The 12,410-nt window shown below is 46.9% G+C and overlaps 1 protein-coding gene across 3 annotated transcripts in view; it reads left to right on the top strand.

Moving 5' to 3' along the window:
• LOC144730197 (COP9 signalosome complex subunit 7b-like) overlaps window positions 1-10,313 on the top strand; it is a 43,221-nt gene extending 32,908 nt beyond the window's left edge. The window contains exons 1-9 of one of the 3 annotated variants that reach the window (XM_078610811.1): window positions 764-1,076; window positions 1,923-2,019; window positions 3,327-3,470; window positions 4,618-4,693; window positions 5,485-5,573; window positions 6,508-6,710; window positions 8,065-8,170; window positions 8,831-8,970; window positions 9,116-10,313. In XM_078610811.1, the coding sequence (XP_078466937.1) occupies window positions 3,327-3,470; window positions 4,618-4,693; window positions 5,485-5,573; window positions 6,508-6,710; window positions 8,065-8,170; window positions 8,831-8,970; window positions 9,116-9,155 (798 nt within the window). In that variant the 5' untranslated portion in view covers window positions 764-1,076; window positions 1,923-2,019 and the 3' untranslated portion in view covers window positions 9,156-10,313. Of the gene's footprint in view, window positions 1-763; window positions 1,089-1,922; window positions 2,020-3,326; window positions 3,471-4,617; window positions 4,694-5,484; window positions 5,574-6,507; window positions 6,711-8,064; window positions 8,171-8,830; window positions 8,971-9,115 lie in introns of those variants that run through there. The other 2 variants (XM_078610812.1, XM_078610813.1) reach the window with 2 other exon arrangements.
• Window positions 10,314-12,410: the final 2,097 nt, after the last annotated feature.

Genomic DNA, 12,410 nt, shown 5'->3' with positions numbered 1-12,410 from the left:
TTTTCGTGACTGCAGGGATCCATACTCTTTGGTTCTTTCGGTAAAGTCACGTAGGTAGAAAATAAAGTAAATTAAATCACGACGTTTCGGGCGCAACACAAGCATCCTTCATCAGGTGGGACAACCACAGCAAGAAACAACTGCAGAAGTGGGCAAAGGGGGGCTGATGTAACACGAGGCTGTATAAGAGAGGGGGGGAGGAGCCAGAGTATAGGGCTATAAACAATAAATGAAACTGAAACAACAATAACAATAACAGCAACAATAACAACACCAACAAAAATAACAATAGCAATAACAACAACAATAACAACAGCAACAATAACAATACCTTCTTGGTTCTTTCGGTATAATAACAATACCAACAACAAATAACAATAACAATATCAACAATATCAACAACAATAACAACAACAATAACAACAACAATGCCGGCCTGAGAGGGGGCGGGGCGATCTTTGTGTCTCTGCCGCTCCACAGCCAGGGGGCTCGAGTCGCACCGGTGACGTCGGCGGAAGCGGAAATAGATTCTCCCCTTCGATACCTATAATCGAACGTCGATTCCGCTAATCGATTATTGTCGAATCCCGCGTCTCTCTTTTTTTGCTGCGCGCGACTGGCGAGTTCGCGTTTATGCTTCGAGTAGAGTTCGATCGTTCGGCGGTGCCCATTTAGCTCCGGAAGAAATTTTATTTAAAAATAACAAAATTATAAATCAACATTTGGAGAATCGATTCATTTTCGGAATCGATTCCCCTCCACCCACAGACGATAGGCGTCGAGTCTGTGTGTGGTGGGTGCAGTGTTCACGCGAACCCGGCGGCCTCAACCCACGTTCCCGATCTTCGCAACGCACGCACCCTGGAGTTTACTACAATAATGTCCACGGGGCTTTGAGAGCGATCGCGCCGCAAACAAAACAAATCGGTCGATTCTACGCCGAACTTTTAAAGTGCAAAAAAAATCGATTCCGGAATCGCAGTTGAGAATCGACGTGCAAGGGAATCGCGCTACACCTACTGTACACGGGAGGAGCCTCGCAGGGAGCGAGAGACTTGAGCTGCCTGACGAGAAGGGTAACCTGATGGGTAACCTGACTAACGAGACGGGTAACCTGACGAGAGGCCTGACGGGTAACCTTACGGGTAACCTGACGGGTAACGAGACGGGTAACGAGACGGGTAACCTGATGGGTAACAAGACGGGTAACGAGACGGATAACCTAACAGGTAACCTGGCGGGTAACCTGACGAGACGGGTAAACGTATCTGCATAGTCACTCAAACGGGGGGGTAACGAGACGAGTGACCTGCCCCGGGTAACGAGACTGGGAGAGCACGCCTGGGTCTGTGTCTGTCTGTGTGTGTCTGTGTGTCTGTGTGTGTTTGTGTGTGCCTGTGTCTGTCTGTGTGTGCCTGTGTGTGCCTGTGTGTGTCTGTGTGTGTCTGTGTGTGCCTGTGTGTGTCTGTGTGTGTGTGTGTGTGTCTGTGTGTGTCTGTGTGTGCCTGTGTCTGTCTGTGTGTGTCTGTGTGTGTCTGTGTGTGTCTGTGTGCCTGTGTGTGTCTGTGTGTCTCTGTGTGTGTCTGTGTGTGTGTGTGTGTCTGTGTGTCTCTGTGTGTGTCTGTGTGTGTGTGTGTCTGTCTGTGTCTCCATGTCGTCCTGTACCCTCCTTGCTTCTCGTGTCCCCCCAGTGTCTCATCGTCTCCCTTGTGCTCCACACCGCCCCCGCTGTGCGTGTCGTGTATCCCGTGTGGCCATGCCTCACGTCTCTCCGTGCCTCCCAATGTCTCCCTTGTGCTCCGTGTCACCCGTGTTACCTTCATATTGTGTGATACCCCCCTCCATGCTCCCCTTATCTCGTGTGCACATCGTGTCTAACGAGTCTCCCTCCCCTCGTGTCCCCCGTGTGTCTCTCCTGGAAGTTGTGGCGCCTGAGGACACAGCAGCGGATCCCCTATCCAGAGCAGCAGCGAGGAATCGGTAGGAGCAGCAGCAGCAGCGTGTTGGGATCGGCATCAGGTGAGGGTGAGGTTGGGATGTGGTGAGGGTGAGTTGAGGATGAGGTCAGTGTGAGATCGGGATGTGGTGAGGGTGAGGTTGGGATGAGGTGAGGTTGGGGTGAGGGTGAGGTTGAGATGTAGTCAGGGTGAAGTTGGGGTGAGGTGAGGTGAGGGTGAGGTTGGGATGAAGTTAGGGTGAGGGTGGGGTTAGGGTGAGGGTGAGGTGGGGATGTGGTGAGGGTGAGGTTGGGGTGAGGTTGGGGTGAGGGTGAGGTTTGGGTGAGGGTGAGGTTGGGGTGAGGTTGGAATGTGGTGAGGTTGGGAAGTGGTGAGGTTGGGGTGAGGTTGGGGTGAGGTGAGGTTGTGGTGAGGTTGGGAAGTGGTGAGGGTGAGGTTGGGGTGAGGTGAGGTTAGGGTGAGGTTGGGATGTTGGGAGGGTGAGGTTGGGATGTGGTGAGGGTGAAGTTGGCATGAGGTTAGTAGGATGAGGCTGGGTGGTCACCTGTCCAAAGACCCAGTGGCCTAAAACAACAAGTGGACAAAAAAACAACAGTATTCCTGAATGTATCATATATGAGAGTTAATACTTTCTTGAATTGAGCATTGTTATAGGAACGTAGTAAAATAGACGATGGAGGGAATCCCAAAGGCGAACACTGCGAGCTAAGAAACATAAATAAAAGCGTTATGACCTGCAACGTAGTGGATGAACACAGTGTGGATAGCGTGTCCGTGTGTTGAACTTATCTGGGGTCAGTTAGAATTACTGTGTTGTCAATATTTTCTGTCTTTGGGTCTCTCTTGTCATGACGCAAGTTGTGAAGTATGGTCACACTCGCCACTGACTTTAGCCGTGGCCAGGAACTGAACGTTGCAATGGTGTTCATAGTGCAGTGCGCCAACTACTGAGGCCACCAATCCTCAAACTACAGCATTTCACGATATCTGCCATTTGTCCATATACGTGCGTACAGCGTACGAATACCTGTGCTGTACACACGCACGCACGTGTGTGTGTAAGGGGAGCGGGAGTGTAGCGGTTAGCGCGCTGCGCTACAAACCCGGCTTCCCGAGTTCGATTCTCGCGCACGGCCAACACCAGTGACGATTATCTGAACCGGGTCCTGGGCCTCCCCTAGGTCAACTCAGCCTCAAATGAGTACCCAGTGCGGTGTGTGAACATCGCCGTTCGGGAGACAAAAGCGGCTACCCACCCCCTCGTGTGCCACAGTGCCGGCCTTCATCGGTGCTCACTAACAGCACTTGCCCCCAGCAGTCTGTTAAGGCTAGACGGGGGTATATGTGTGCTCGTGTGCGCGCGTGTAGATGGAGGGAAAGCCAATCGAGCAGTTTGTGCTGCTGGCTCGCTCGGCGCAAGGCGTGGCGCTCTGCGCTCTCATCGAGCAAGCCCTGGACGCGCCGGGTGTGTACGTGTTCGGGGAGCTGCTCGAGGTCCCCAGCGTGCAGGAGGTGAGTGAGCGGCTTTGCCAGCCAGGGAGAGAGAGAGCTCTCGTGCTCTTACGACTACGTAGGTTTTCACGGGTCGTGCTGCGTAGCCGTCAGGTGTGTTTTCGGGTTGTTGCCGTGTGTTGTTCGGCACGATGTCCAGCGTTTCGCATCCATGTGCTTGGAGCTACGGGGAGGGGGGGGGGCTGTTTTATTTAAGTTCCTGAAGAAGCTCCTAGCACGTTGGGCAAAACCTGTGGGTAGCACCCTACCAAAGTGAGCGCAACCCACTGGTTGAGAACTGCTCACTCATCTACACGTCATCTCCGGGAGTCAACTCTTGCAATGGTGATTCCTGTACGTTGGAATAAATACCATAATACAGGTTTTTTGGGGTTAGATCGCGTAAATATATGAATGTGCCGTTGAACCAGCCACCACCCGACACAGCCAATTAGCAAAATTTGTCAAGTAAACAGAACATGGCAATTCGTCACTAGTACAGCACTAATGTGTAGTGTATAGTGTAGTGTAGAGTGTAGTGTATAGTAGTGTAGTGTATAGTGTAGTGTATAATAGTGTATAGTGTAGTGTACTAGTACAGCACTAACCGGTGTGTTGGGGAGCAAAGCCACAACATTTACAATCTGAGTACGACGTTTCGCCAGTAATTACAACTAGCTTCATCAGGCGACAGCCAGATATTTACGCGATTTAACCCAAAAAACTTGTATTATGGATGATATTGGTCGCGAAAGTCTACGTGTTAAACTGGAATAAATGGTTTAAACTTGGAAATATGATATTGGTCGCGAAAGTCTACGCGTTAAACTGGAATAAATGGTTTAAACTTGGAAAACATGATTTGAAGCTTTCGTGACTGCAGGAATCCCCACCTGAGGACGATTGCTTGTTGCGATCGAAACGTCGTGATCTATTATTTTTTCTACCTACGTGACTTTACCGAAAGAATCAAAGAGTTTGGAAAACGTGGTTAATTGTGTTCATGGTTTATTAATTTTGCACATGTCATGGAATACTCGTGGTGCACTGAATATTGTAAACACGGGAGATTTTGGTGCTAGCAGTGATCGGTATATTGCAATGACGTTTGTATATTTTAAGTGACTGTGACCAGCTAACTGATGTAATTGTTCAAATTTGTCCACAGTTGAGCAACGGACCTCATGCTCCACATTTCCAGTTGCTACAGTTGTTTGCATATGGAACATACTCGGACTATACTGGTGCGTGAGATGAACACAGGCACACGTGTTACATGCATGCAAGTGCACAATGATGCTAGTAAAACTTTGGCTGTGTCTACATTATCAGCGTAATTGTTTTACTCACGAGGACTGCACGTAGATTTATAACAAAGTACATTTAGACGATACTCATTTCCCTTGTTACTAATATCTTACATTATGAATCCAACCAGGTTGCTCGGCAGAGCAAAGCGAGTGGCTCACAATCGCTTGGTTGTGATTTCAACCCCTAGTTGTGCATTAGCTGAGCCCATCATCCCTCTGAGGTTGATAAAATGAGTACCACTTTGTTGGTAACAAGACAGTGGTTGTCTTATGGGTATATTCTTGTTGCTATAAAAATAAGGAATGTCCACCCCTGGCTCAGGGCTGTAAACGGGATATCAGCACTACATCAATGCCCATTGAACAAGAAATCACTGACTTTTTTGACATTGTTATCACAGGCAGCTATTGCATGTGAACTGCACACGTGTTTTAACTAATTTCTTTGAGGCCGATCACATATTCCCCCAATTATTGATAATCCTACATGATGGATTCTATATAATCTGTGGGGGTGGCCTCTATTTGCAAGCCCAATAAGTTAACATGTTTGACCACGTGATCTTTCCACACAAGCTGGCCGACCCTTCTATTACAACCCCATCTGTAATCCCCCCCCGACCCCACTTCATGTAGCTTTGCTGTGCATCTAGGCCATGGGAAGGTGCGGTGATGACTTAACTACCACCTAATTTAATTTGTTACACGGATGTGTGTCTTTGTAGCTAATTCATCGAATCTGCCGAATCTGTCAGAAGCACAGAAAAACAAGCTGAGACATTTAACCATCGTAAGCCTGGCTGCAAAGATGAAGGTGACGTGGTTTACGTATTTACGTTTGAGTGTGTTGATTTGTTTGACAGATGCATTGCTAACGGAGACTACTGTTGCATGTTAACACGGCTGGGTTATTTCAAACTGCGTGCAACTGGGTTGGATGCTTTGTGTTTTAAGGATGACAGTCTGTCCCCTAGACACCCCCTCGTGTAAATCCAGATTGGTTTAATTTTAGTTTAATAGTGCATCTAAAAGGTTTATTCAAAGAACTAACTTAACCGCTTATTTTATGAAGGCTCGTTCAACCAGAGCTCCATCTCTTCAAGGACTTTTAGAGTAATATTAGCCCGGTGGAGCATTGCGTGGTTGAATGGTACACATTTCATAATATTAAGTTATACAGGAAACCTCACGGAGTTTCAAATTGCTCTTTCAGGAGGGGCCTGTATTGAGATGGAGCGCTATGCACGTGGGTTTAAACCAGAGTGCTCAGAGATAACTGCAAACAAGGGGATAACTCAAAATCAGCAAAGATGGGTTCACAAACCTACTTCTGGTACTGTCTTCACCTGGTCACCTCGCAGCCCTGCAGGTCTCTGAGAGTTTCACAAATTGTATAATCCACCAGCTCTCTGAAGCGATGGATCACGTGCATGCACCACCGCTAGACCTGCCTCGTGACTGGCTGACGCCTTGTGTTTGTCATCTGTGCTGGCCTGAATCGGGTGCTCGCTAATATCAACTGCCCCAGTATTGATGCATGTTTGTGCAATTTTTTTTCTCCCGTTACAGTTATCTTTGCTCAGATTTCTGTTTCCTTCATTGCTGTGCTTGAATGTCTTTTGCTTGTCATTTTGGTGACCCACATCACTCTTGCCACCTGGCCTTTTCGGTTATCACCTGCTTGAACAAAAATGAGCAAACCAGCAGTCCGTTTCAAGGCAGTGTGACGGCATCTTGGCGCTGTGCAGTGTATCCCGTACGGCGTGCTGCTCAGCGAGTTGGGCCTGACCAACCTGCGGCACCTGGAGGACGTGATCATCGAGGCAATCTACGCCGACATCGTGCACGGCAAGCTGGACCAGCGCCGGCGCCAGCTCGAGGTGGACACCTGCATCGGACGCGACGTGCGCGCCAGCGACGCCAATGCCATCATCAACACCCTGCAGCAGTGGTGAGCACGTGGCTATCACGCGCATGCAAGGAGAAGGGTTTGTGTTTATAAGGGCCGTTGCTTCGATGCTTGGGCAGATCAAAGCGCCCGTCACGCCACATCTGATCTCAACCGTTCAAATGCCCTCGTCTTATCTAGCCATACATACAATGGGACCCCCCAGTTTCAGCTCTCCCTGTGCAGCACAAGATGTGTATGCAGTACCAGCCTGAAATGGGCATTTATTTGCCAGCAGGGAGAGATGTTGCTATGTGGCGTTTTCCAAGCAAGTAATTTGTGGGTAATTTAGAAATTCATAATCAACGTTTTTGGGTTAGATCGCGTTATTTATAAATGTGTCGTAACCCTCCACCACCCGACACGGCCAATCAGCAAAAAAAAAAAGTGTCACGTTGACGAAAGACAAATAGTTCACTGCTTTAGCCCACCGGTGTGTTGAAGCGTGAAACCACAACATTTACAATTTTTGAGTACGACATTTCGCTGGTAATTGCATCCAGCATCATCGGGCAATTCGCCAGAATGGTGAGGCTCTGCTAACCCAAAAACGTTATGAATAATTTATAAATGTTGGACTTTGACGCCGGGCATGACATGGTCTACTGATCCGAATAACGTCATGGGACCTTTAATGTTAGTACAGACCCACAGTGTTAACCAGAGCAGCCACTAGACTCGAACAACGCCAGGTGTGCCGCCGCTTGGCCATGTAACCCCCCCGTTTGTCAATCCACTGCTGGATAAAGGGCTTCCCATGCCGTGTTGGTTATGGGGGTGTGCACAGGCAGTCTCTGGTCCGGTGTGCGACGATCCATATTTACGACGTTTATATACCACCACCATGGATCGATTTACGACGCAGAAACTTGATTTACGAATTGACTCTGAGGACATTTGAACAGTCAGTCTGGTTTTCCGATGTGGCTTGGCTGGCATGGAGCTTTTGTTGTTCTCAAATGTTTTTTTAAATGGATTTCTATCGATTAAACCCTGTTAAATATGGCTGGTAAAAGGAAAAAAAAACATCGGCAAGTGATGTTTATACTGTTGCAAAGATCATATTTATGGTGGGGTTTCCAGGAATGCATTGTCATCAAAGCGGGGACCGGCTGTATGTCTATCCTTATTTTCATAGATAAAGCAGATTTAATGCTAACATTATGCCATTCTGTTTAAGTGTGTAAAAAATACCTTTTGAGAAAATGCTAATATTTAAGTGCTTCGAGTACACATATATATGAAGAGTGCAATCAAAACAACCCAGTGCAATGAGGTTAACATGCGGGTGTTCTTTGCGTTATAAGCAGTATTGCAATTCGTGTTATAATTAATAATTGAAAATGCACTGTTCTAGGTGTGATGGTTGTGAAGCTGTTCTGTTAAACATCGAGGCTCAGATTCTGCGTGCCAACTCCACCAAGGAAAACCAAATCGCAGTGCGCGCACAGATCGAGAACGAGGTGGGTAATAACTCGCCAGCATTCGTAGCGGAGCATCAAGACAAGAGCTCCCCAGTATGTAGACCGTTAGCGGGCACCCACTGAGGCCTGTACGGCATACACTGGTGTGGTATGACCAGAAAATCGAAGCTAGCTGCCTTTTTTTTCTGCTTCGTGCTGTTGTTTACACACCACCTCCGCCATTCGTTCCAAGGCCAAGTAAACCTCAGGGAGGCTCAGGACAGGTGCAGATTCCACTTGCCACTGATGTTTTCCATCGCCGATGCAATGATTGCGTTAATTCCAAGATGCCGGCGCATGTCGGTGTGCTTACTTGTATCCCTCTTGTGGCCACCCCCACTCGAAAACCCTGCCCTCTCCCCACCCAGTCAAAGCAGACCCTGCTGCAAGCAGCTTCAATGTCCTTATTTAGCCTCTCCCTCCATATCCTCATGTTTCCTGACCCGTCCCGTTAATATATTCCTTCAACTCTTATTTCCCGTTGATTTATCTTCAATTCCGTTTGCTTTTTCCAGACATTATATGCGCGACTCCACTCCGCCTTCCCATGCTGTGCGGAGGGTGAAAACGTTGCTTGTAATAACAGCGCTTGCTCCAACATTGTATGTGGGTCACACGGGACACCTGTGTTTGTACAAGCCATTGTGTACGTATGTGTAGGTGAGCTCCCTAAAGCAGACCATGAAGGCCGCAGCTGCCTCGGCCGCCCAGGAGATGGACCAGGTGGTGGAGAGCCGCGACGCCATGGCGACCCCCGATCCCACACGGCACCCTGGGAAAAAACCCAGTAAGGTCAAAGGGTACGTGTCCCCGTGGATGAGGGGGTCCCTCTGATTTCAGTTACATTCCAATATTCTGCTTTCAAATGTGAGATTTAATACAGCAAGTCGGGAAATTCTATGCCGACTGAGTCTTATGCCTTGTCAATAATTTCTTTGTTTTCAGGTTGAGGGGCAGTGGAAAGATTTGGTCAAAGTCCAACTGAATACAAGCATTGCACACGCACATAATATGCACAGTAGGTACATATAAAATATTAACAGACACATACATTTTATGCTGACATCTGCACGTTTCTGTATATACACACACACACACGGTGCGCAAGCAGACAGCAAATGATCTGTACATACACAATTCACACAGAAATGATGCATACATGTATAAATTAAGCCTGTGTACACTGACAAAATCGAACGCTTTCATCTATACAGTGCAATGACACTGCAGCAGCTGTCCTCATAAACGCAGTGACCGAACATGTTTATAAATGTACACGATTGTGCAAATGAACTCCCGGGATATAAAATCATGGCCCGAGTTTAAGACAAGGCCATGGATGTAATCCTTAACTCCTTTTGAGATACGAAGCAAATAGCTCCGAAAAATGTAGGTTCAAGACACAGGGTCATGTACGTGCATGTTGAACTTCTTCCGCACCGTACGTGGCCAATGTGGACGCTCTTGTGAGCTGCAGGTTTGATGGATTCAAACCCAGTCATTTCAAGTGTCACAGATTTGTATTAAAAATGCTACTGTGCATTAGGAGTATGGAAAATGTATCAAATTACAATCACTTTTACAGCATCCCTTTGCAAAAAAATATCTCGTTGGCAATTAATTTGACAGGATGTATTTAGCGCCTTGGTCGAAGGCTTGTCTAAATATAGTGGACTTTAGATGGATACTATGAAGCCGAGGCTATGTGCTTATGTCCTCGGTGTATAATCCAGCTGTCTTCATGGAAGTTCTCTGCTTTGTAACCCAAAACAAACGGCAAAACTGCAAAATCTCGCCGATTATGATGCCCAAAGTATTTTCTTCCAGGCCACAACTGTCACATCATTGATACAACACAAGTACAGCCACCTGTGGTTTACAGCAACCCCAGATGACGGGTAATGTTTCATGGGCAGAGAATTGCTGATCTCCTAAGTACAAATACATATGCAAGTTTTCACTGGTTATCTACCTACAGTGCTCGCATATCTACACATTGCACCAGCAATGCGAAAAACTCACATGCATTTAGAGGTTTTATTTCTACCTCTGCCTAACAGCCAGTCAAGAAACACACGTGCCCCTTCACACCCACACCCATGATTGCGAAGATGTTAATAAAGTCTATGCTTTGGAAACTGAACAATGTGTCTTTTTAAAGTTGTTACATTCGTTTCCCGGTTACTCTCTGTAGCAGGGCAGGTGGCTAAGTGGCTACCCCTCTTGTACATAAGGTTTACTCTTCATATCTTAAGTTCCAATGGTCGTTTTGGTGGACCGTGCTCTCAACGTGAAGATTTGCACTACTCTGGGAGTTCCAAATAAAACACATTCCTGCGGAGGGAGCTGGTAGGAACGTTGGGTTGCTCGGTCAATGGCCAGGGTCAACGGCGGCGTGGTGTATTCCGCAAATATGCCTGAGGGCGGGCACAAGCCGGCGTGAGTAGGTTAAACGTTGAGTTTTATAAGGGCACCACGGGGTGACCAGCCCCTCCCCACCCAGCCCCACCCCTCCCATTTTTGTATGCACGATGGACAGACGGACACAATAATCCCGTGGGCTGGTGTAACCAGGTTCCTACCAGTATTATTCTCCTGACAAAGCTGAGGACGGGCGCGGTAACATTGTGGAAAAAATTATTTTGCCAAGCCAATGTGGCAAATAAAGCCTCAAGTGGCTGGAAAAAAAAGCCTGAACCTACTGCGTGCAATTCAGTACATGGAATTGTCACTGACCAATCACATGACATACCTTGTGTAAATCAAGACCAGTATTTGGTTGGATGTGCTGATAAAACTTTGGAAATGTACAGGCGTTTGTCAAAGCTTGTTAAAAGAGCTGACCGTGTGGCAGAGCAAAGGACATTGTGGGAATGGCAAACCATTGAGATTGGAGAGTCCTACTCATCCATGAGCAAGAGCTTGAGACACTGGGCACCGCTGTGCAAAGCTTTGGGCTCGGGTGCAGGGGGAAAAAATTAACCCGTAAAAACAAAGTTTTTCACTATAAATCCTTTATATGCGTGGCGGCTAGAGTCCTCTCGTCCTCTGGCTTGAGATGGCTGCCACCTATGGGTCAGATGATTGCCTGCCACCATTAAGCAATTGGTAATTAAATATAATTTATTTTTTCCTAAAAAGTGTAAAATTTTGGGAAAAAAATTTCAGGAAAATGTATTGTCACGCACAACGAGTGTGTGCAAAATGTCAGCTCGATTGGATCACGGGAAGTGGGTTAAAAAACAACCGAAAGATTTGCACGGTCGTAAGCAAGCAAGTGAACTTAATATAAAGGATTTAAAAATCACTTCCCGTTCTTCCACTCGTTCATGTTGGGGGCTATGGTCACCATGGCTTGCACGTGATGTTCTACCACTTCGTTTTGAAAAACGTGTTTTTATTGTTGCTTTGTATTATTTGCAAAGCTGAGCGTTCTTGACCTTCATAGGATACTTATATACTACAATTCCATTGTTAGATTTGACTGGTTTTGCAGTGTGGATCAGAGGTCAGTGCAGAGGTGGCACCACTGAGATTTCTTGGTTCAAATCCAAGCAACTTCCTAGGACCAAATGGGTTTTCGAATGCAGAGTTGATCTCAGGTGATCAATGACTGCACTCAAAAACCCACAAAGATTAAATATAATTTGGCTAAATACCAGCTTGAAGATATCAAATGTATTGCTCGACTCTCATCTCACCTTAAAGAAATGTATATAGCGCCTTAACCAAGGCACTTTTAAAATAACGGTACATGATGCATGTTAATCTCAGCGGTCGTGTGGGAAAGCGTTTCTCTAGGTCAGTATTTCTTAACCTTCATTGCAGCCTTGTACCCCCCGCCCCCTTTGGTTCTCGATCGTAAAAAAAGTATGTTAGCAAATACAGGGTTTGATGAAACCTCGTTGTACATACGTGCCCGTGCTGAATGTGTCTCGACGATTTACCTTCTAAAACAATGTGCCATGCCCAGGTTAAGGACCACCGCCCCAAGTGGACCAGATGTAGCATTTAGGTCTCTCAAGAGGTAGCTCAGTGATACACACCCGTGGTATATCTCCATATATATAAAAGGCAAAGTTGTGATTGTGTGTCTGTTTAAAATGTTTAGCGTACTTCCCGACATGCAACAACCTGGAAATTTGCCATGTGGGTACTTTCCAGACTGTACACCATGCAAACATTATAAAAAATATACTTGTTTTTGGGGGGGGAGCTCAATAATGCAGAGATTTTTTGC

The sequence above is a fragment of the Lampetra planeri genome, chromosome 35 (genome assembly GCF_965212315.1).
Source record: "Lampetra planeri chromosome 35, kcLamPlan1.2.h2, whole genome shotgun sequence".
Taxonomy (NCBI): Eukaryota; Metazoa; Chordata; class Hyperoartia; order Petromyzontiformes; family Petromyzontidae; genus Lampetra; species Lampetra planeri.
The sequence above is the reverse complement of the archived record's forward strand: the minus strand, read 5'-3'. Positions and strand labels throughout refer to the sequence as shown.